This window comes from Microcaecilia unicolor, chromosome 1 (assembly GCF_901765095.1).
Source record: "Microcaecilia unicolor chromosome 1, aMicUni1.1, whole genome shotgun sequence".
Taxonomy (NCBI): Eukaryota; Metazoa; Chordata; class Amphibia; order Gymnophiona; family Siphonopidae; genus Microcaecilia; species Microcaecilia unicolor.
In genome coordinates, this window is record NC_044031.1 from 670,463,989 (window position 1) to 670,489,545 (window position 25,557).

The 25,557-nt window shown below is 39.9% G+C and overlaps 1 protein-coding gene across 4 annotated transcripts in view; it reads left to right on the plus strand.

Moving 5' to 3' along the window:
- Positions 1-16,241, plus strand: part of LOC115457699 — an 81,223-nt gene extending 64,982 nt beyond the window's left edge. For all 4 annotated transcript variants that reach the window (XM_030187282.1, XM_030187273.1, XM_030187258.1 and 1 more), the window contains exons 10-12: positions 1,581-1,692; positions 7,431-7,543; positions 15,750-16,241. In XM_030187282.1, the coding sequence (XP_030043142.1) occupies positions 1,581-1,692; positions 7,431-7,543; positions 15,750-15,822 (298 nt within the window). In that variant the 3' untranslated portion in view covers positions 15,823-16,241. The remainder of the gene's footprint in view (positions 1-1,580; positions 1,693-7,430; positions 7,544-15,749) is intronic.
- The last annotated feature ends 9,316 nt before the right edge of the window (positions 16,242-25,557 follow it).

Consider the following 25,557-nt stretch of genomic DNA (forward strand, 5'->3'; position numbering starts at 1 on the left):
TAAAGTTTCCTGGTTTTCCAAAGAACTTGAGATACAAAAACATAAAACTGAGACATATCGAGAGAAGATGGAGGACATATCCATTCAGGATTTCCCTCGACGAATATAACCCCGAAGCACAGAAATATAAAACAGCTTTTGTTGTCAGCCAAAAGAAAATATTTTAATAAGTGATTGAATCTTCACCTTCTCATACAAGAGTTATTCTCAGTTGTTACTTGCTGAAATTTTCTAGCTTGCCTGTATTCTGTAAATTATTGCTGAATACAGGGGGATAGCTGCAGAGGCAGCCATAGCCAAATGTTTTAAACAGCCAAGATCCCAGTATTCTTGTTTTCTGCCTAAACAAGTCATGACTTCTCTAGTTAATCACTATCCCATGCACCTGTCTTCCCAACCAGTTTCTACTCTGTTTAGCCTTCTTTTGTCATATTTCAAGTTGTGCTGTTTTCCTTAGACATTTACTTTATATGTTGTAGTGTGAAACATGGATGGAATCAGGTTGAGTGACCTGATATCTAATCTGTTGCCCCCATCTGTGCTAGAATTTCCAAGATTTGTTTTAGACACGATTTATTTATCCTGTTATTTCTCTATAGTGTCTCATTTGCATCTAATTGGATTGCACTTAATTTTAATGATCAATTGACTAGGTTCTAAGGGAAACATTTTCAGTAGGCTTCCTAACTAGCATGCTGGTTGTTTTTGGAGTTTTTTTTTTTTTTTAGCCCACACAAATCTGACTCATTTTTGAAGTATATTGTGCTTGATTATCTGCTTTTGTGGTAAAAAGTGCACATATACATTGAACACAGTTTTTTTTGTATAAAATACATGAATTGACTGCATCCATATATTTTGGAGAAGTCAGTGCAGGCATAGTTTTGTCTCCTTACCAAGTTGTACTTCTGGGAACACCTCTTGTTACTGCAATTAAGTGTGCATGTGTTGGGAAAGGGGATGGGATTTAATATATTGCCTTTCTGTGGTTACATTCAAAACGGTTTACATATCATATGGAGGTACTTATTTTATATCTGGGGCAAAGGAGGGTTAAGTGACTTACCCAGGGTCACACAAAGCTGCAGTGGGAGTCGAACCTGATTCTCAGGCCAGCGCACTAACCATTAGGTTACTCCTGCACTCCCCAGATGTTCTTTGAATTGGCTGGAATCAACATAGCAAGATTTAGCCATGCCACCTTCATAACACCCAATTTTATTTGCACAGTTCTGGCTAAGCTTCGAAACATTTACTGCAAATGATCTGTAGTTAGTGGACAAATTCAGGGCCAATGATTGCAGGGACCATCCCCGCCTACTAAGGTTTGTTGGAGGATGAGGGGATAAAACAGAGGGAAAAGTTCCCGGATAGTTGAGAAACAAAGACTCATGGTGCCGAGATTCAAACGCAGGTTACAAAGGAACAGGAAGAATTTGTTGGGTTAAAAATGTTTACTTCAACTATAATTTGTGACTAACCAATACAAATGTCGTTAAAATGTGACAATATTAAAATGTGGTACTAGTAGTCTTACCTGCCAAACCTAGTTCTCAGGTTTTTGTAACTTTTTTCTGCAGGTTTCCATGTTGCGGGAAAGCTTACCCATGTGATGTTTGCCATAACGAGGGCCAAGACCATGATATGGAGCTGGCCTCAAGGATGATCTGTGGCTACTGTGCTAAAGAGCAGGTAATCGTTGGAGACCTCCCTCTTCTATCCTTTTGAGCATTATTTGTTGAATTTGGTTTGAATTATAAATAGTTTTTCATTGTTTGCTTGTGGTCATTATAGCCTATGAGAATGTAAACAAGTCATCTTTTACCCATGAGTCATTGAACAGGAACAGTCTGAAATTAATCTAAATTCTTCATAGAATTTATTTTCTAGCCTATTCTGTTTTATGTTTATATATATATATATTTACACCAAGGGCCCTGGAAGCGGCTGGACTAATCAGTATGGTTTCTTTTCCACTTTTGTAATGAATTAAGAATAGCTAACAATTCTATTTTTCACTGACCTTGTCCAGTTATTTACCCCAAATTCTTACATCAACCAGAAACACAGCACATGCATGCACTGTACCTGGGAGTTTCTGCTCTTCCTCTTTCTGGCCAATACATTTTTTTTCCAGCTGCTTTTTCTAATCCCTATGCTTACTCCCATTCAAGAAGAAAAAGAATCTAATAGTTCTGATCCATATCATCCTCTGTATATTCCGACTAAGGATATGGCACATTCTACTGTCACGTAGCCCAGTGCATGGAAAGTGGACCTGAAGAACAAGACCCAGCCCAGTTCTAGTTTCAACAGAGTGCAATCACCATACCAGTCAATAGTGGCAGAATCCACCCTAAGAAAATCCAGTCTAGAGACTATTCAGTTTCTTCTTCCAAGATTTTTGATCACATACAGGAAAGGAGTGTTCCAGGATGGCTTGCTTAGCTCCAGGATCACATCTCATCAGATACACTTATCCCCATTGCTGCATGCAGAAATACACAACATTTTTGCTGAGATGCTTCCAAGAGAGAGAAGGACAGGGAGCTTCCTTTAGATGTTGAGGATTGCCAACAAAATCTTGCAAAATTATGAAGGTTTTGAAATATGATAGCATAACCATTCTTCCATTGAAGTTATAGAATTATCCACTAATAGGGGCGGACTATAATGTAACAATCAATCTTGGTCCCCAATTGCCAAGATTGATTGACACAATATAGAATTTTTAAAAACTGCACTTAGCGCCATTCTGTAAATCTAGTATAAAAATGTACGACTAATTTAGGCGCAGATTGGGCCTGTGCATAAATTTTAGGAACACCCATGACCCTTCTATGGCCACGCTCCCTTTGAGAAACATGTCGTCCTATTTACGTGCATTGCTTTTTAGAATATGCTTAGCGAGCTATGCACATAAATCCTAATTAGTGCCAATTAGTACTGTTTGCTTGTTAACATCCAGTTATCAGCGCTGATTGGCTTGCTAACCAGTTAGGTTGCGCATGCAAATTGGAATATTACCAGATTTTGCGGTACAACTTTAGTCGCACTATATAGAAGCTGGGGGAATGCGCTGTATTCCTTTGTTGTACATTAAATGATCTTCTTTTTAAAGCTCGCCAGTGAGCTTATTTGAGTTCTGAAACAATTGTTGCAAGAGCCCTAGATTAACAGCAGACTTTGCACATCTTTTTTTTTTTTGTGGCGTTAACTAACAACAGCACTGGCTGGATCACAGTGGTCAAAAGGATGGTGCTAAGTAAGTTAGTCAAGTAAAGCTTGGAAGGCCCTGATGATCTAACGGCCTCTTCAAAGCAGAAGTGATCCCTTGTTGCTCCTGCTCCTGCCCACTCTGTAGGGAAAATGACGGCCTGGACTTCCTGCGGTAGCATCTCGAGACTGCCATGGGAGGTCGCAGACACAGTTTTGGATTGGAACCACCATGGGCTGTGACTCTCATGGCAGCCTCATCAGACTGCTGTGGGAGGTTGCAGCTGCCATTTTTGAGATTGGAAATGGTACGAGCAGGAACGACTGGGGATTGCTCCTGCCCATGCCGGTTCTAGTCCCAAAATGGCAGCCACGACCTCTTGTGGCAGTCTCGCAAGGCTGCCATGGGAAGCCATGGCCACCATTTCACTATGCAACAGGCAGGAGCAGGAGAGATTTGGGATCACTTCTGCTCCAAAAAGACCACTAGACCATCAGGGCTTTTAGAAGTTAGGCCCGGGGAAGGGCCTTATGGGTAAGTGGTGGGTGGCCTGCAAAGACAGGTTTTTTTTGGGGGGGAGAGGATAAACTGGACCGGGCTGGGGGTGGGGAGTTTAGGTTTCAGCTGAAAATGTGCTGGCATTTTAGGCCAAAAAAACAAATCCGAATTTTGCTGAAACCAAAACCAAAATTTGGTCGGCTTCTAGTTACAGTAATTGAAGACGTTGCCAAGAGCATGCCCATGCAATGTTGGCTAAACTCTACTGGCTGTTAGTGGCAGAGTAAATGAACTATAAACTCTTGTACAACAGCAATATCAGATGATCAGTATCAAAGTCTTTGGACTTTCCCTGGCTTTATGTACTGGCTAACTGACTTGTTCTGTCTTGGGCAACCTGCCCCTCACGTTTAACTCTTGTGAAGATCTGAATCAACCACAAGTGAGCACACAGATTATGATACTTCACTTCTGGCTAAATGTTGCCTTTCCTCGTCTCTGGACAAATTTTGATACTGCTCAGCATTATGCTCACTCCTGTGTCAATACCTCCAGTGGATCTGATATCAGTTTTCATGCATTTATTTCCTTGTGTGTTTTGGCAGTGGAGCCTTAGTTACATGTAGGGGTGACCTACAACCTGGTTGGGTGTTTTTGATGGACAGCTGTGTGGGGGGGGTTAGTATTCAGATCAGCCTACCAGCATTGTGTAACAGATCAAGAGAAATCTAGTTTTCAGTAGACTGTGTCTCAGCTGGATGGACTGCAAGTTTGGAATTGTTGGATAGTTTAAACTCTTGAATCAAAGCTACAGACTGAGTTAAACCATAAGAGTTTAAACTAGGTTTTGCCTATGTAAGATAGATGTGCATAATTCTTATATGAATGACACCACAAAAAATGGACATATAGATCTGACATGAAAAGATATCACAATTCTGTACTCTACACAATCTCTCACCTCATCTGAAAATTTCACTTTAGCTTGCAAGAACATGATGACTGGAAGTTACTGTGTGGATAAGCAATGGACAGTGCCAAAAGTCCTCAGCAAGGACTACAAACCAGTCTGATCTTCCTAATATCCAGTAAAGAATATTCATCAAAAATGTTTGCAACACATAATGATGTAAGAATAAGGCTAATTTTTATATAGCTTGGTATCCTGAGAACCAGATGTGTTTGTGGCCCTTAATATATATTTTTTTATTTACATTTATAGCCCACCTATCACCTAAATGGGTTACAGATAAATATACACAAAAGTACAACTCACAATAACTCATTTCCAATCTTCATCCCGAATAACATTTGGCACAGTATGTATTTACTGCAGTCGTGAAAATTGATTCGGTCTGATGAATATAGACATAAGATTTTGTACATTGCTGGTCCAGTTGTTCACTGGAATAGGCTGCCTTTAAGACGTAGGAATATTTCAGATTTTAAAGACTTTAAAAGGGAACTTAAAACACTGTTGTTTTATGCAAGCATACAGCTTGGGGATTGAGTAAGGATCCTGTGCCTGTTTTAAAAGCTTCATTGATTTTATTTGTAATGGTGTTACGTTATGTCATTTGTTTTGTTCTTTATATTATGAATGTAACCTTGTGGTCTGCTAAGAACTGTGGATTAAGCAGAATATAAGTTTTGTAATAAATGATTGTGTTGGAAGTTGTCCAGATCTTGGCACACAGCTGGCTGAGAGTGCTTATCTAGTGAAATGACTCAGCCAAGGTCTTGGAGCGGTCCGGGGATCATGTAGTTGAATAGGACGTAGAAAGTTATTTTTATTTTATTTATTGGGATTTATTAACTGTCTTTATGAACAGATTCACCCAAGGCGGTATACAGTAGGTCCAGATTAACATAAAACGTACAATTTTGTTAACAACATAACAATAGTAAAATGACCAAATATAAGCATAAATACATTAAAAGAGGTAAACTTGGAAATATGATGTCAGTACAATATAAACAATACCATTATAGACTGCATGGAAGAATATTCAAATAACAAAATATGATGTCAACATAATACCAATAAAACACCTAATCAGCAATGCAATAGAACATTCGAATAGAATAGATATGATGCTAATACTTTTCTATGTAGCCGAGGGGCCAAGTGCAGATATAAAGATGGGGACAAGATGGGTAATACAGAGTCAATTGGGATAAATAGATGAGTGGCTGAACTCAAGGCAAAATCTTTGTACAGTTAAACAAGATATGAGGAACTGGTCTAAGCTACAGGGTGTGTAGCAAGCTAGTCGAGGTGTGGAGTGAGTGTATAATCAGTGACCAAATGTATTAAAGACTTATAAGAAAAGCCAGGCTTTTACCTGCTTCCTGAAGTAGAGGTAGTCTCGAGTTATATGTAGCCCTTCTGGGAATGAATTCCAGAACGTGGGGGCTACTCCTGAGAAGGCTCGCTGGCAGGTATCACATCGTACAATTTCTTTTGATGAGGGGACAGAAAGTGATGATCCTGGAGCTTAGAGATCTCAGAGGAATGTAGAAGAGTAAGATAGTCTTTTTAAGTACTCTGGCCCATTTTTTTTTCTGAGGACCTTGAAAATACGGAGTTTTTAATTTAGCCCTGTAAGGTACTGGTAGCCAGTGTAGTTTTTGCAGGAAGGGTGTAATGTGGTCATGCCACTTGCAGCTTTCTATCAGTCATGCTGCGGCATTTTGAGGGGCCCTTTTACTAAGCAGCAGTAAAAAGTGGCCTGCGGTAGTTGTTTGCGCGTATGTTGGGCACGCGCCGAGCCAGTTTTTACCGCATCTACAAAAAAGGCCTTTTTATTAATGGGACGGGAAAAGGGCCTGTGGTAAAGTGCCATACCCCTCTGTGAAAAACTGCACCGGCTTCTGATCAAAGAACGTATTGCCTTAAAAAACTGCACCCTGGTCCACAAGATCATCTACGGTGAAGTCCCAGGTTACATGATTGACTTGATTGATCTCCCAACCAGAAACAGAACCAGTTCATCACGGACTTACCTGAATCTCCACTACCCAAATTGCAAAGGACTCAAATACAAAACAACCTATGCGTCCAACTTCTCCTACATAAGCACACGACTATGGAACGCACTGCCAAAAGCTGTGAAAACAATCTATGACCATCTAAAATTCAGAAAATCATTAAAGACCTACCTGTTCGGTAAGGCATACCCTACCAACCCAACATAAATGCCTCAACTCTGCAACACATCTATACCAAAGATTGTATTAGACATTTTGTAACCCTTCCTATCTTCAACCCCTAATGTGCCTGAATCTTACCTACCCTATTCCACCCTAACATCTAATTGTATTTGTTCCTCTACCAGACTAGGCGATTGCCTTTACAGTACTATGTAAGCCACATTGAGCCTGCAAAGAGGTGGGAAAATGTGGGATACAAATGTAACACATAAATAAAAAGCACATTTTGTTTCTCATTTGTAGTCTGCCTAAAACCTAGGCAGATTGCAATAGAAATATATGCAACAGAAAAACCCCCCCACAAGACTTCAGCCATCTTTTCCTGTGTTCCAGCATCCAAAGTCTAGTCCTCTCAATTATAGATTATTGCAATGCTGTCTATCTGGGTATGTCACAAACACAAGATAAGGCACTTCAGGTCATACAAAGTGCTGCGACTGGGCTTTCTAGATATGAGCGTGTTTTGATTAATACACATGAAGTTCTTGTTTTTCTCTTCCAGCCATACAGTAATGGGAAGCCATGTGTTGCCTGTGGCAATATGGTGACCAAGGGCTCCAATTCTAGTCACTGGGAAGGAGGGCAAGGATGCAGGAACAAAGTGAAAATGAGCCGGTACGTAGAAAAGAAGAATAATTTCTCTCCGTTCTACTCTTGTTTTTTATCTTGCCAAAAATATTTTCAGGTTGTTTTTTTTTCAAGCATACCAATGGCAAGGAGTTAGTGAAAAAAATAAAACTTGAAATATGTCTTTATGCTGTGCCTCTTCTTCCCTAGCAGCATACGTTTTGGTGAATTAAAAGTGACATTTCGTATCCCGGTTTCTGATTGGTTTAAGTAGAATGTGTGATATCACAGGTCACAATAGAGTTCTGTCATCCCATTTGTGATGTAATGTGCTTGTCTATTGCTACAGCAGCTATTCAGAAAGTGGCCCAAGTAATTGGATTGGATTGATTAATTTAATATACCACAGCATATTCAAGTTTTAAAGCAGTTTACAATGAAAATGATAAGCCATCAAACAGTATACAAATTATAGTTAAAATATAAAGTCAAATTAAAAACCATCAAAAGCGTTTTCAAAAATACAGGTTTTTTAAAACCGTGCAAAATCCAACATAACTAGTTAACCCGCTGAGAGCATCCGGCAAGGATTTCTGTAAAGATCGTCTCGTATCACAAAAAGTCCTTTTTCTTGTAGATGTCAATCTCACTGTTTTCAAAGACAGAAGCTGCAACAGGCAGCCCTGTGAAGAATGCAAAGGTTGAAAATGTTCTTGTTTCACCAACCTATGAGAGACAGATTTTGGTGCAGTGATACAAACAGCCTTAAAGACAAAACACAACAATTTAAAAGGCATCCTGGCAGAAATAGGCAGCCAGTGTAAGACTATGAAAATTAGAGTAATGTCATCTGATCTTTTTCCATTAGTTATCAGGTGCACTGCTGTGAGTGGAGAAGTAGCCTAGTGGTTAGTGCATGCTAAACCTATTCATCCCCAATGATCAGTGACCAACGCGCCAAAGATTGGCATGCTGGCCACGGCAAACCTCTGAGCTGGCATTATGGTTTGCAGACCATTGGGGAGGAATGGTAAGCCCTCTCCAGCATGCATTTGCATTCTAGCAGGCCCCCATTCCCCCCAATGCAGCAACCCCCCCCCCCCCCCCCCCGCAGGAAACTCCCTTATATAGGGTGAAGCCCTGCCCAGAGCATCCCAGGATACACTGGGCAGGGCTGGGAGCTGCCATTTTGCAGGCGGCACCAAAGGAAGAGGAGGGAGGCCACCTCCCTCCTTCAACTTAAGGTAGGGGGTGGGGGGATTGACCACGGCCCACTGGGCCACCAGGGACTTCTTACGAATGCTTGGGGGGGTTAGGGGGGCTGGAGACCCACCGGATCAACAGCCCTTCCTGAACCTGTGTTGGGGGGGGGGGGGGGGACCGGAGGTCCACCGGTCCTCCAGCCCTCCTTGCGCTTTGCTCGGGGCAGGGGTAGTTGGGATCTGGTGGTCCCATGGACCTCCAGCCCCTGTGTTTGACAGGTCTAGGCTTTTGACAGCCCAGACCTGTCAAACAAGTTACTACTACTACTACTACTACTACTACTACTTAGCATTTCTATAGCACTGCCATGGTTACGCAGCGCTGTACAAGTTTAAACATGGAGAAGGACAGTCCCTGCTCAAGAGAGCTTACAATCTAAAGGTAAAAACTATGTAGTCAGTGTAGGTATCAGGAGTGCTAAGGCACAATCCTCCCACACTTCTACCCCATGATCAGAGAGAACTGCGTGCTTAAATTGCCATGCAATTATCTCTGATCATAGGTGCGGTAAAGCCCCGCACTGTTCCAGCACAATTTTTAGAGCACTGTTTAGAACAGTGCAGGGCTTTTGATCATCTGCCCGTGATTATACTATGTAGACTGCTTTGAATGTAGTTGCAAAACCCACAGAAAGGCAGTATATCAAGTCCCATTTCCCCCTTTTGAATTAATTGTGGGGCAGCTGCTTAAAGAAATACAGCAAAGGCGAAGTTCACTAGAATTCTACATAAAATTTTTATTCAGTTGTGGCAGAATTACAGGGAGGTCTGTTTCCTCATAACTTCCTGCACTCTTTTTGTTTTGGGTCTGGAATTGCTCCCCTCTGCCTCCTCAGAATTGGAGATCTTTGTCTTATCTTCCAAATTACCTTTTACAAATTACTCACTAGTAACTGTTTAAAATTTTAAAATATATTTCTTTATTAATAGATCAATACAATTTTCCTAAAATAAAATCCATTCCCTTAACCCATAGTTATTAACCAATCCATACACCAATACATTTAAAACCAAACAATTCTCCACAATACTCTTTCAATACACATTCAAATAGCATATATCTGGCAATCTTTTACATCCGTGTGTGATCATAGCTCTTTAGTCATGTGTAAATCCACTGCTCCAGAGTCTCCCACAAGATTCAGCCTTGCTTCAAATCAGACTCATTGAATCACCAACTTGTAAAATAGTTCTGTCCTTTTTTCCAACAAACCATTGTAACGTTAGTGATAAATCTTGAACAACCATTGATGATGTCAGTCAGCAACATCCAAAACTGTCCATTTTCACCATTAGCAGTATCATGTGTTCCAGATATATATATTTTTTGAAAATGTGGTTACATTTGTATTAGAGTTTCAATCTCTCCAATTCTTATAGTATTCCACCATACGACCAGGACCCAACATGCTCATGTTTCGCTATAAAAGCGTCATCAGGAGTCTTAAATTTGGCTCATCCAGGTGGTGGGGTAGTCAAATACCAGCGATGCGGTGGTGAGCTAGAACTGCTCTCCCAAACGCATACCTTTTAAGATGGACAAATTCCCTGGACCTAGAATACATGAAGTTGCCAAAAATGGTAACATGTGGAGTGGAAAAAAAATCTCAAACAAAAAAATGCAGGAAAATCAGAATTCGTGGTGAAGCTGACAGGTCAGCAAACTTGTCATTTTACCGCATTTTATACTTGTCTGTTCTATCACGATGATCATATAAGAATCAGATAGTTATGATTCCAAGTGGTCTGGAGGGCATAAGCTTTTGAAAAATTGACCTTTTTTGGCAGAAACAGACACCCAGACTACAGTGTTGTTTGATAGCCTTGCCTTAACTTGGGTGAAAGTGGACTAAGGGAAGCAGGAAGCCTTATAACTTTTTATGCATTCTCAGGGATACATAAGTACAAGACACCACTGTTTTGTATAGTCAGAAGCTAGGGAAGGTAGTAATCAATAGTGAGGCGGAGTAAGAAAAAGGAGGTTTTATTCAATGAAAGCGGGGTACTTGAGAGAACTGAGAACTCTGGTCAGAGGTCTCAACAGCTAAAGTAGTGTGAAAATGTGTTCTATGTGAGAACAAACATACTTGTACAGCTGTCATCCTGTGTATACTTGCGCTCTTTGTTACATGTATTTATATTTAAAAGTATGTAGCCCTAAAAACATATGCCATAGAATTTTACATAGAGTGAGAATCTGAGAAAAACCCTACGTAGATGAAGGTCCAAAAAGAAAGAAAGAAAGTAGGGCAGGACCATGGCAAATCCACAAGGAGCCAAAAGGGAGGGCCAAAACAAGAGGTTTATTGATAAAGCAACTGTTCAGTTGTGGTGCTTTATCAGATATACCAGATAGGAGGGGAGAAATTGATAAGCATAGCTCAGGAGAGGAACCTTGGGGGTGATGGTGTCTGAGGATCTCAAGGTGATGAAACAATGCAACAAGGTGGTGACCACGGCCAGAAGGATGCTAGACTGCATAGAGAGGGGTATAACCAGCAGAAAAAGTTGTATAAGTCATTGGTGAGGCCCCCAGTTGGTGGATTGTGTTCACTTTAGGAGGCCATATTTAGCTAAGGATGTAAAAAGACTTGAAGCGGTTCAGAGAAAAGCGACAAGAAGGTTTGCGTCATAGGACAATATTAGGAGAAACTTGAGGACCTGAATATTTGTACCCTGGTGGAAAGGAGAGCCATGGGTGATTATGATACAGGCATTCACATATTTAAAAGGTATTAATTTACAGACAAATCTTTTCCAGAAATGGGAAAGTGATAGAACTAGAGGACATGAATTGAGGTTGCAAGGGGGCTGACTCAGGAATAATATTAGGAAGTACTTTTTCACAGAGAGGGTGGTAGATACCTGGAATTCCCTTCCACAGGAGGTGGTGGAGATGAAAACAGTAACGGAATTCAAAAATGCATGGGATAACCACAAAGGAATCCTGTATAGAAGGCGTGGAACCAAACAAGCTTAGTGGTTATTAGATGGCAACACCAGTAATTGGAAAGCAAAGCTAGTGCTGGGCAGACTTCTACGGTCTGTGCCCTGATCATAGCTGAACAGATTCAGCTTCAGTAAATGGAGAACAAGGCCAGTGCTGGGAAAACTTCTATGGTCTGTGCCCCAAAAATCATGATCAGGTATATGTATGTAGTATCACTTTGTACGCAGCGCTGCACAAACATAGAAGAAAGACAGTCCCTGCTCAAAGAGCTTACAATCTAATAGACAAAAAATAAAGTAAGCAAATCAAATCAATTATTGTGTACAGGAAGGAGGAGGGTAGGTGGAGGCAGGTGGTTACAAATGGTTACGAGTCAAAAACAATGTTAAAGAGGTGGGCTTTCAGTCTAGATTTAAAGGTGGCCAAGGAAGGGGCAAGACGTAGGGGCTCAGGAATCATCGGCATATATATATGGATTAAGGTTATGGTTTGATAGAAGGTTTGCCAGGGGGGTCATCATTAGATTGAAAATAGTTGGTGATAGGGGGGATCCTTGCGGTACTCCACAGTCAGGTGTCCATGCAGCAGACGTAGTTGAGTTTGATGTGACTTGATATGAGCGTGAGGTTAAGAACCCCTTGAACCAGTTTAGAACATTGCCTCCGATGCCAAAGTATTCGAGAATGTGTAATAGGATTTCGTGGTCTACCATATCAAAGGCACTTGACCTGTCAAATTGTAGCAGGAGTATATTGGTGCCGGTTGCAATCATTTGTTTGAATTTGGTCATTAGGGTAATTAACACTGTTTCTGTGCTGTGATTTGACCGGAATCCTGATTGGGAATCATGTAGTATGGAGAACTTGTTGAGGTAGTTTGTGAGTTGTTTGGTAACCATCCCTTCAGTTATTTTGGTTGTTAAAGGTATAGATGCTACTGGTCTATAGTTTGTTATTTCGCTTGTGTTTTTCTTTGTGTCTTTGGGTATTGGGGTGAGTAAAATGTTTCCTTTTTCTTTTGGGCAAAGTCCGTTTTGTAGCATGAAATTCATGTGGTTAGTTAGGTCTATTATGAATTGTTGATGGGGCTGATTTCATGAGGTTGTTTGGGCAGATTTCTAGTTTGCATTGGGATTTGGCGAATCTTTTGATACTAACAACTACAAAAATATGTTTGTTTATTAAAATTTGCTATACCGCCTGGATGAATGTGATCACGGCGGTTTACAAATGCAATAAAACACAATTTAAGAATATAAGAATAGCCATACTGGGTCAGACCAATGATCTATGTAGCCCAGTATCCTGCTTCCAACAGTGGCTAATCCAGGTCACAAGTACCTGGCAGAAACCCAATTAGTAGCATCATTCCATGCTACCAATCCCAGGGCAAGCAGTGGTTTCCCCATATCCATCTCAATAACAGACTATGGACTTTCCTCCAGGAACTTATCCAAACCTTTTATAAACCCAGATATACTAACCGCTGTTACTCATCCTTCAGCAACGAGTCCCAGAGCTTAACAATTCTTTGAGTGAAAAAAATATTTCCTCCTATTTGCTTTAAAAGTAGTTTCATATAATTTCATTGAGTGTCCCCTAGTCTTTGTACGTTTTAAAAGAGTGAAAAATTGATTCACTTCTACACCACTTAGGATTTTATAGACCTCAATCATATCCCCCCTCAGCTGTCTCTTTTCCAAAGTGAAGAACCCTAACCTCTTTAGCCTTTCCTCATGTGGGAGGAATTTCATCCCTTTATCATTTTGGTTGCTCTTCTTTGAACCTTTTCTAATTCCACTATATATTTTTTGATATACAGCGATCAGAGTTGAACGCAGTATTCAAGGTGAGGTTGCACCATGGAGTGATACAGAGTCGTCCCTTTCTTATTTAATAATTCCTAGCATTCTGTTTGTGTTTTTGGCCGCCGCCACACACTGGACAGAAGATTTCAGTGTGTTTCGTATAATGACACCTAGATTTTTTTCTTGAGTGCTGACTCCTAAGGTGGACCCTAGCATCAGGTAACTATGATTCAAATTATTCTTCCCAATGTGCATCACTTTGCATTTGTCCAGATTAAATTTCATCTGCCATTTGGATGCCCAGTCTTTCCTAAGGTCTTCCTTCAATTCTTCACAATCCGTATGCGTTTTGACAGCTTTGAATAGTTTTGTGTCATCTGCAAATTTAATCACCTCACTTGTCGTTCCGTTTTCCAGATCATTTATAAATATGTTAAATAGCAACAGTCTCAGTACAAATCCCTGCGGCACTCCACTGGTCACCCTCCTCCATTGAGAAAAATGGCCATTTACCCCTACCCTCTATTTTCTGTCCAATAACCAATTTCTAATCCAAAGAAGGACATTGCCTCCTATCCCATGACTAGAAATAATTTGATGGTGAAACATTTGCAGGGGGATTATTTAATAAAGTCTCTTTATTGTGTGACCGCATACACACACAAAAGGCTTTTTATAAAATATTGACTGGCATAAATGTACATGCCATATCTAGACTGTGCATATTTTACCACTAGGCATACCAGGGGGAATAGTCTGGACAGTGCATGGGTGAGGTTCACAAGTACATGTGTTCATTATAAAATACTTGAATCAAAGCATGTGCTTATAAACTTTACATGTGAACATTTACACCTGTTCCTGAGCCATTGTAAATATATGTGTCTGCCTTCAAGGTGCAATTTTTGCCATGTACTAGTATTTTATAAAGACAATTAGGCATCTGTGTCTCCTTGAAACAACATCAAAGTCAAGACACAATCACAATAAGTCATGAAAAGAGCATTCAGTAGTGATACAGTTAAACTTGCAGTCTCCCACACTGCAATCTTTTTGTTTTGAATCCCTTATCACCCTCCCCATGTGCCAGCTGTTACAAAGGAAACTCTTTATCCTTATAAACATTACACAAACTCTCATAGAAGACTCTCCATTCCCCCAGAAACTCATCCAGAATAGCATCTATGGAGGTGGCTACTTGACCCTCTTAACTTATGCATGCTGTTTAAAAAAAATGTACTCTCTAAGTCTTGTTTGCTTTAATGTTCCTTCAAAAAATGGGGACATCTTTCTTCAAAATTAATCAATTTAAATACTCTCAGAGGCAACCAAAATCAATTTATGATACATTTAAATTCCTTGGACCTAGTATCATTACCTTATTCTTATCTGTTATTGAGTTGTTTTGTATTATCAAATCAAACCAAAAATGTGAAAATATGCTTAGAAATGAACTCCCAGAACCAACAAAAATCAATTTATGATACGGAACTTTGGAAGGCTAAGTGCTTTGAAAATATGCCTATAAGGGCCCTGTTTACTTAAGGCACATTAGCATTTTTAACGCACCTACAATTAGCGCGTGCACTAACCATGTAGGAGCCTATAGAGATATTGTTGGCGTGTACACAGTTAATACGCGTGCATGGTTAACGCGTATTAAAGAAAGACACTAATGTGCTTATAATGTGGCTTAGTAAATAGGGTCCTAGGTCCAGGAATTTAAATGTATCATTACCAATTTACTCTTATCTATTATTGAATTGTTTTGTATTATCAAATCAAGCTAAAAATGTGAAAATGTGCTAAGAAATTATAAGGTGCCCAAATATCAAATCCTGGCCAGCCAATTTCCATCATCACATTTTTCAAGGTAGTATTTTATCAAATTCTGCAATGTAGTGCTTTAATGTTATCTGTACCTTGAATCGGCCCTCTGTTGGGAAGGGAAAGCCAAACTTTGATAAGTGCTCTAGGTCAGAATGAGAGGATAATATGTGGAGGCTGCACATGTTCGTCCTGAAAACCACTGGAAGGGATAGATCATTGCAAGAGAATTTCCAGAGAAGGTTAAAAATAAATTGTGTACCCTAGTGATTCCATATTCTAGGAGGTGTGTACTCTGCAGCAGGCTTTTTACTTCAGCAAAGTGCATGGGAAGGAAACTGACAGCTGTTGAGGAATTGTGTATAACTGGCACTGCATTTCTTGTGTAACAACTATTTCCTTTTACAGAAAAGACAAACAGAAATATGCCAACTTGGGAAAAACAGTCTCACGCAGAACGGTTAGTCTCCAGAAGAAATGAGAATGATGACCCTGCATTCAGAGAATTGAGTTCTTCTAGAACAGAGGCCGTGATTTCAGAGTAGCTGCAGCAATTTTCCTGTTTAGAATGGGTCCTAGCTCATAGCCACTTCACTGCTTTGTTTCCTCAGCTGCAGAAGATACGCCATATGTCCTGCCTGGCTTAGAGGGTGGCCTGGTGAATTGAATGAATAGCACCAACAAAAACTATGTAGAGAAATACGTTTTCTGGATATTGTTTCAAAATATGTGGTGCAACTTGCCATATAATAAGACCTCATTAAAGCATATGTTTGCTAGTTTTTTTTAGAGCTGAGTTTTGCTTTTGCTTGTGAAGATTGAGACATTACGTGGAACCCATGAAGGTGTAAAAGTCCAGCAATGAAAAGAACAAGCTGAGAATAAAGTCTTCAAGTTAAACTTAAATGTTTAAGCTCTCACTCATTTTTATTTGTGTGATTTTTTTTTGTACGTATATTTTTTGTCATGTTTTTTATTAACTTGCTTACTATAATGAAAGACATTATTAACCCAAAGAATCAATTTAAATAATGCAAGTGTATCTTACAGATCAGTATGAATTTGTTCAGTTATTCATCATATAAGCCACTTATTTCCTAAATCGGTACTAAATGAACATCAGAAAGTTACATCAAAATGTACCAATATTTACGTGCATTATGCCAGTGACTCCAAAACCTGCCCTGGTGAAACCCCGGCCAATCAGGTTTTAAGAATATTCCCAATGAATATTCATGAGACCAATTTGCATACACTATCTCCTTGGTATGCAAATTGCAGACAATAGCACAAAACCAAAACTAATGAGCATATTCATATGAAAGGCATATTAAGTAAAATTGAGCATGATGAAATGTTTTTACTCAACCTACATCACCAAGTGCCTCAAAATAGAATAGCTTTGAGCCACTTCCTAAACTTGTGTATCTAATTCAGCACATGAGGTAATGGGAAGAGCATTTCCATGTTGATGATTAGTTATTGTAAATGCAACACATTAACCATTGGTGATTGGACTGCAGAGATAGTCATTGTCCATAAGGAATCAGTGCAGCAATCAACTGCCTTGGGGCCTTGCTTCCAATTTACTTAAATACGAACAGCCACCATTTGAAACAAGCACAAGCCACTAACAACCAATATGGTAGCTTAAGACCTGGTATACTATACTGATACAGGGGCAGTCAGAAATCAGCTGAGCAGCTATATTCCAAGCTAACTGGAGAGCTTTAATGGAAACCACGAGTAACACTAAATAAGTGGATTTGTAATAGTCATGGACAGGAAGAATTACGAGTTTCAACCTACATAACATCAACTTAAAAAATACTGAAGAAGTCTCACTCTGAATTTAAGACATCATAAAGTTGAGAATTAACTTCAATTTCATCACAGTTGAAATTTCTGTATTGGCTTTCGATAGCACATAAATCATCTACAAGACCTGTGTGTTCAATTGAAAAATGTTAGGTGATGGGTCCAAGTACATGGGAACCTTACTTTGGGGCCCCTTTTACTAAGTTGCGTAAGCATCTACGCCAAAATGGAGTTACCGCCCGACTACCACATGGCTTCTTGTGGTAATTTCATTTTTTGCACACGTCTAAAAAGTATTTTTTATTTTTGGACGTGCGCAGGTCATGACCACCTGGTTACCGCTTGAGTCATTACGTCTAGGTCAATGGCTGGCGGTACGGTCTCGGACCCAAAATGGACGCGTGGCAATTTTCATTTTGCCACACGTCCATTTTTGGCAAAAATTTTAAAAAGGAATTTTTTACAGGCTCGCTGAAAAATAGATCGCCACGCGCCCAAAACCCGCACCATTTTTCAGTGCGCCTTTGTAAAAGGGACCCCTTTGTGTATATGAGTAATGGTTTCTTTTTTAGGCCTGCTGCAGTGGAGGCAGCTCCTCACCTGAGCCCCATTGCAACTCTAGGTATGGGCCTCAAAACATGCTTCTGGCCTAATAACATCCCACTCCCTCCCCTTACTTGGTACAACTCTGACTTAGGGTTCTTGTTAGCTAGACTCCACAAGGAGCTGTGGTTTGTGGCCCTTTCACAGAGTCTGTTGTGCCTGTAATGGCTGGGTTGAGTTGGGTGGGAGATATTTACTCATGGTCTAATTGAGGCTGATTCTTAATTGAGCTGGAAGATAAATTGTTAAGGACATGGGGGGGAGAGATCATATGTATTTGGACATTGAAATTTCTGCTATAATTTCCTTGGTTCTCCAGCTATCATAAATTGCATTTGTCACTTCAGGTGACAGCACTCCACTATCCAAAATGGCAACCATGGAGAATTCAACATGGAGAGTTATTGAAAACTGATTTCTGGATATGACATTCATTTGATTATTTACTCATAATTTATTACTTTGGCTGTTGGTAAATTTAAGATTTACCACTCAGTAAAATAATAAGAATAAGATAATGTATTTATATTGTATCAGACTGTGAGAATAGAGGTTTCCCTGATGTAATACTTTGTGGTGTAATCATTAATAGAAACTGTCATTCATCTTACTGGACTCAAGAACTCTTGGTTTAGAAGTTCAGAGCTTGATTTCATTAAAGTAGATTTTTCATTTGGCCCTTTTTTCTTTTAGTTGTTGACAGCAATAAACCTCTAGGTAAGATATCAAAATTTTGTAATCCATAATTCCAAGGGCCGGTGTAAAGGTATTGGCACCCTAGGCTAACCTTCACGCTTGCACCTCTTTCTATTAAATTTCAGGACCCTATGCCCTATACCCATTATTATGCAAGCTACACTGGCTACCCATTAAAGCCAGGATTATTTTTAAATAATGTGTTTTTGTCTTTCAGATACTATATGGCATGATTCCGAATTACATGCAGCCCTTAATAAATGTTCCCCAATGTAATATAACCTCGGGTTCTAGGGACTACCTTAGACTTCGTCTTCCAGATTGCAAGAGAGTGCGCTGTAAGTCAGTTCACTCCGCAGACTTTAGATACCAAGGTGCTAAGTGGTGGAACTCACTTCCAATGGCAATCAAGAGTCAGCCTTTCCTTTATGAGAGGTTTCTACCCATTGATGGAGTGTGTTAGATTGTAACTGGACATCAGTGGCTTATTATTTAGTTCTTATTTGTGCTACTCTGCTCTTACTTGATATTTTGTTTATGGAATTGTAAAGCTTGCCTGCTGTTGTAAGCCACATTGAACTCAAGTATGTTTGGGTTAATGTGGCATATAAATGTCAAAATAATTTATATATATAAATTCACACACCAGAATTTGACAATTCAACTCAAGGGTCACAGTTATCCTGGCACATACTTTCTAGAATAATCCTGTAAAGCAACATAAATGGACCCTGTTCTTTTAAATATTAAACTTTATATATTTTGATTATATATCTATAGTTATCTGGGAATGCTGGCTCTTCTCTTCCTGTCCTCTTCCTTGTAGCTTTCTCTTTTATTTTCTTCTATGTTTTGTTTTAACCTGCTTTGTTATGCCCTCTTTAGGGTTGAAAGACAGTATATGGAGTGGAGGAGTGGTCTAGTGGTTAGAGCACCAGTTCAAATCCCACTGCTGCTCCTTGTGAAATTGGGCAAGTCACTTAACCCTCCATTGCCTCAGGTACAAACTTAGATTGTGAGCCCTCCTGGGACAGAGAAATATCCAGAGTACCTGAATGTAACTCACCTTGAGCTATTACTGAAAAAGATGTGAGCAAATCTAGATAAAATATCAAGATTTCAAATAAACTACATATATAAACCTCTCTATAATTATAAAATGAGGGCTATTTGACAATTACTTACCCTCCTTGTGGGTTAAAGTATGCACTGATTATTCTCTGAGTTGGTATGAGATTTACTTTGACCACTGCTGTTCCCCAGAAGCTACTAACTCAACCACCTAGTCTTCTCAGTGGTTAAGCCAGCCCTGCATAATTCTGCAGAGAACAGATTTCTACAGTACATATAACTACTAAGGTTTGATTGTAGCGTGGAGAGGCAATCTTATATGTGGCACAGCTTAGACATGGCATAAAAGTGAGGATAATGGCTATGGTTGCAGGGCCAACTTCTGACCTCTAGTCGTGATCAATAAGAGGACCTAGCGTAGATTTCTCTGCAGATACACAAATAGAGGAAAAGCTATATGACAGACTTCTATATGCAATTATTCCACATCTTTTTTTTTTTTTTTTAAGTATGCAGTTTTACAAACAATATAACATGTGAATACACTTGTATGGAAATTTAGAGCAATACTCATCCTTAGACATAAGAAAAAGCAAGCAAAATGTTTGCAAGAAAAAAGTATAAACTAAAGCAAGTATGCTCTAAAATTAAAGTCCACCAACATGGGGGTGTGAACTACAACAGGAGAATATTTAATGAAAATTCGGTTTGTTCATATTTTTGCATTTTAACTTTGTTACTCCAGAAGTTTGCTTTCTAAAATGTAGCACTCAGTCCATCATCGGAAACATTTCACATAGTCGATCTTGAGAATTCTACAGTGTCAGAAATATTACTGTATTTTCATACATCTTGTATCAAAAATAAATGGAAAAAAACGCTACCTGACAATTCTACATTCCACTTGTGATCACTACACAGCTCCAGTGGTTCATAATGAGTGTGTTTCCACTATTTTTGGTAAAATAGTGGAAATTCTACTTTTTCGGCTTGCTCCCCACCCATACTCCTGACATAGTAATATAGTAAATGACGGCAGATAAAGACCTGTACGGTCCATCCAGTCTGCCCAACAAGATAAACTCATTTTACATGGTATGTGATACTTTTAGTTAAAACCAAGGCTTTTTTTTTTCAGTCAGTATGCACCCGGCACATACATTCATTCATTCATTCATATTTGGAGATGCAATATATTTGGAGACATTATAACTATTAGGGGAAAGTTGGGTATTTTCCCCTGTAGTTTCTAACCCCTGACGCAGCCGTAGGTCGAAACATGGCCACATCAGGTATTTGTACTATTAAATTTGCTCAGCAATCCTATATTCTTGGTCTGCTTGTTGCTTGCTGTCACATTGGTGTGCAGATCATCGCCTCTCATGTTGGTTGATAGTTAAAACCAAGGCTTTTTTTTTACCAGCCAGTATGCACCCCGCACATACATACATCCATTCATTTATTTATAAAATCTTATACTCTGCATTATCATATTCTAAGTGGATTACAAAAGTCACATATATAAAGATCTTTTTAAAAAAACATTACCAACATTATTAAACAAATAACAATCATACATCCATCATTTCCTTTTTGCTTGCCTTCAAAAAAATGCTCTGTCAATCCAATTAGATATTTTACTGAAAGTATTTCAACATTTTTTTCACCAATCATGCACAAGCCACAGTTATGTAGCCACAGGGGGCCTTGGGGGCCTCTCACCACCACACACACACACTATGGGCTTAGGCCCCTCTAGAACTGCAGCATCCCTTTACTTCTGCTGGCGGAGATGCCGTGGCCGTGCTGCTTCCTTCCTGTATGCTGATACTTTGTATTTATTTGGCTGGCAGGGCCTCGTCATCCCCTCCAGCAAAGGTATGGTTGGTGCACGTGTGGGGGGGGGGGGGGGGGAGAAAAATGCATCTCCCTCCCCTCCCCCATCCACCCCGGGCACCTTCAAAATTGCAAGGCTGGCTATATTTAAGTTCTGACCTATAATCTTCAGGTTGAGGGTCAGCCACCTTCCAGGTACAGCTATTTGGGCTTACCATAGAGGTATGCACACAGTACTACACTCCTTAATATAGTATAGAGAATTTTTTTAAGGGGGCACTTACCAATCTCTGCTCAAAAGGGTACAAACACATCTTGCGCCTCTGGAGGTTTTTGTCAGTCATGTTTGAATTAAATGTTCCTGCCGCATTAAAAATTTGCTTGCTTTCAGCTGTAGCCATTCCTATAGTTTGAAAAGTTTATGAAATACCAGCCAGGTCCAGGTCATTAGGGCAATCTGAACCAGTCCTGGTTTTACTCCCACTGCATGCATTTGAGGGTAAAAACCTGGACTGGTTCAGCCTGTTCCTAAATAACCCAGATCCTGTCAGGTAGATTTACTTTTTATATCATCAATTCAATCTCAGCTGCAATCCTTGCTAAGATGTAGCAGCAAGTGGCGCTTCATGTGGTTTTACTTCTGGTGTGTACTTAAGGCTGCATAATATCCATGTTCTGTGTATATGTGACCAAAGTGAAGTATTCTGCTGACCTAGTTTCATCCTGTTTGTTCTGTTTTCCCAATATGAGATGTGTTGGTATTCTAGGGATTGGTGTAATATTTGCAGTGCTGCCTTTTTATATGTTGCATGGCTGGTGACAAGGGTAAGGCTACTGTGGGGGTGTGGCTACTGAAGGGGAGGAGCCATGGATAGTCATCACATCCCCTAAGGTTGGCTCAGAGTACAGGCATCTTTTTTCCTAGGACAAAAAGCACTGGTTAAAATTATGTTGCATTTTTTCTTTCCTACTTTTGTATTAATTTTTCCGTTTCCTTTTTGTGCTGTAGCCTCTGGAAAACCCACAGAAACAACATGAAAATGGGAGGGAGGGTTTGTGTTGTTTCAGGTTGGAAACAAAATTAAAGAAATGTCACTGGTATTTTTCAATGGTATTTTGACTGACAGCAATCCATAACTTCTATAAAATATTGCAGCTTACAATTCATTATAAGTACATAACAAAAGTATTGCCATACTGGGAAAGACCAAAGGTCCATTAAACCCAGCATCCTGTTTCCAACAGTGGCCAATCCAGGTCACAAATACCTGGCAGAATCCAAAAAAAGTACAAAATATTTTATACTGCTTATCCCAGAAATAGTGGATTTTCCCCAAGTCCATTTAATAATGGTCTATGGACTTTTCCTTTAGGAAGCCATCCAAACCTTTTTTAAACTCCGCTAAGCTAACCGCCTTTACCACATTCTCTGGCAACGAATTCAAGGAGCAGATGCCCTTCTGAAAACAACAGATCAGTTTGGTTGCATGATAAGTTTGCATTCTCACTTGTCGCATATGTTGTCTTTTAATTGAGTACTAGCTTATATTAATCAACAAAATCATTTCATTAAATCTGCCAACACTATTTGAGCTATTTCTGGTTAATTAATACCATCTGGTTTCAAAGACAAAAATCTATGCTTTTAGAAGGATTTTTGGCCTTGGGAAGAAAACAGCAAGAAAATTTTCACAGTAATCTTCCTAAAATTTTTGAAAAATGATGGTGGACAATGCTTCGTACACTGTAACACAAAAAGACTGAGCTATAATAATTATGGATCAGATCATAATGAGACTTTGGGGCCCTTTTACTAAACTGTGGTAAGATTTGCACTCAGTGCACATTAACAGGAAAGATTAAGGTGTGTGAGTTTAAATACTTGGAAAGGTATTAATATACAAACCAATCCCAACCACAAAGCTCTGATCTCTCCCCATCCCCCCACCAAACCGCTGATTGCCTTTTAGCATCCCCACTGGTCCCATCCCACCTCTGTGCATAAACTCCACCCTTTTTGTTAAACCACACCCCCACAGAAAACATGTATTTGCCGCTGCTTGATATACTGCTCATCATGCCACAGGCCATCTAAGTGGTGTGCAGTACATAAACAATGAAGGAAAGTGAGACACATAGAAACTAGCAGTGCACAAAACATAAAGACAGGAGAGGTGTAAGGGAAGTCACAACTCTCTGGAGGGAAGCAGGGAGGGCTGGTCATGCATATGTGAGGCTAAGTAGCCAGGTTTTGACCAATTGCTTAAATTTTTGGTAACACCCTGTCTTCCCTGGGTCCTACCCAAGGGTCTTCTTCAATAGCTTAGGGGTCCTTAGCAGGAGCCAGTCCCCTCCCAGGCCTCAACTGGTCTCCAAAGTGGCTGCTGTGACCCCTAGTGGTAGTCTCACCGTGCTACCACCAGGGGTGAGCCTTCCACATAAAGAGTCTGCCTGTCTTTCCCTCTCTCCTCCCCCTCCCCCATTCAGCATAGTCCCACCCCTTTCTCTTTTGCCCTTTCCCACTACCTATGGCTTGCTCTGTCTCTCACCTATGTACCCTCTTGCTGCCAAGTTTGAAATCCTGGTTTAGCTGCAGTGGCACCATTTCCCTCCAAAGCAGGAAGTTTACATCAGAGGGGGTGGAACAAGCAGAGCTAGTAGCAGCACACACAGGGAAATGGTTCTGTGCATCTTCCTATTGTTTTTACTGTTGCTGCTGACTTGGAAAGGCATCAGGCCCAGGACTGGTGATAGAAGGAGAATGTCTTGGCTGGTGCTAGGGAGGATAAGCCTCCTCAAGCCTCTTATATGGGGTATTTATGCCTTTACAAAACCCATGGTGGATAAAAATAAACTCTTTCAGTTGTTTCAAAGAGTATGTTTTGACATATCCTACAAAAAAATAACAAAGTGTGTTAGGAAGGATTTACAAGGAAATGAAGTGAAATTAAAAATACTGAAGATTTTCCATCAGAATAAACATGTGGAGAAAGGGAAATGGGACTTGATATACTGCCTTTCTAAGGTATTTTGCAACTACATTTGAAGTGGTTTACATATATACAGGTACTTATTTTGTACCTGGGGCAATGGAGGGTTAAATGACTTGCCCACAGTCACAAGGAGCTTCGGGGTGGGGGGGGGGGGGGTGGGAATTGAACCCAGTTTCCCAGGATCAAAGTCCACTGCACTAACCACTAGGCTTCTCCTCCAGTTGAGGTAGTGTAATTCAATTTTCAGAAAGCTTTTGACAAAGTTCCTCATGAGAGACTCCTGAAAAAAATTGGAAACTCATGAAGAGGCAATGTCCTCCTGAGGATTAGGAATTGATTATTGGACAGAAAACAGTGGGTATTGTCAAATTTATTTATTTATTTATTTGTGGCATTTATACCCTGCTCTTTCCTGCTCAATAGCAGGTTCAGTGCGGCTTACAAAGTGTGGTACAACGTATCACAGAGATACTACAGGTTTGGGAACAATGTATCAACGAGATGACATAATTATATAGAGTGGGTTCAGTGCAGCTTACAAAGTATGGTACAAAGTATCGCAGGGATGATACAAAGTATGGAACAAAGTGTCGTAGAGATGACATAGTTACATAGAGTAAGATAATAGTAAGAGATGTGGGGAAGGGGTTGAAGTGTGGGTAATACTAGTGTTGTGGAATTATGTGTGGAAATATATTTGAGAGTTAGGATAGTCATTTGGGTAGGCTTGTTTGAAGAGGTAAGTTTTCAGCAGTTTTCGGAAGGGTAGGTGTTCAGTGGTTTTTCAGATGTGTCAAGGTATGGCGTTCCAGAGTTGGCTGCCTATGACAGAGAAGTTGGATGCGTAGTAAGTTTTGTATTTGAGGCCTTTGCAGTTGGGAAGATGAAGATTGAGATATGTTCTAGAAGTTCTGGTCCAGTTCCTGGCTGGAAGATCGATAGGTTGGACATGTAGCTAGGAGATTCGCCATTGAGGATCTTGTGGATCATTGTGTGGGCTTTGAAGTTTATACGTTCCTTGATTGGGAGCCATTTTTCTCAATGGAGGAGGGTGAATAGTGGAGTGCCACAAAGATCTGTACTGGGACCGGTGCTATTTAACATATTTATAAATGATCTGGAAATCAGAACAATGAGTGATGTGATTACATTTGCAGATGACACAAAACTATTCAAATTTCATACTTCGTATTTCAAAA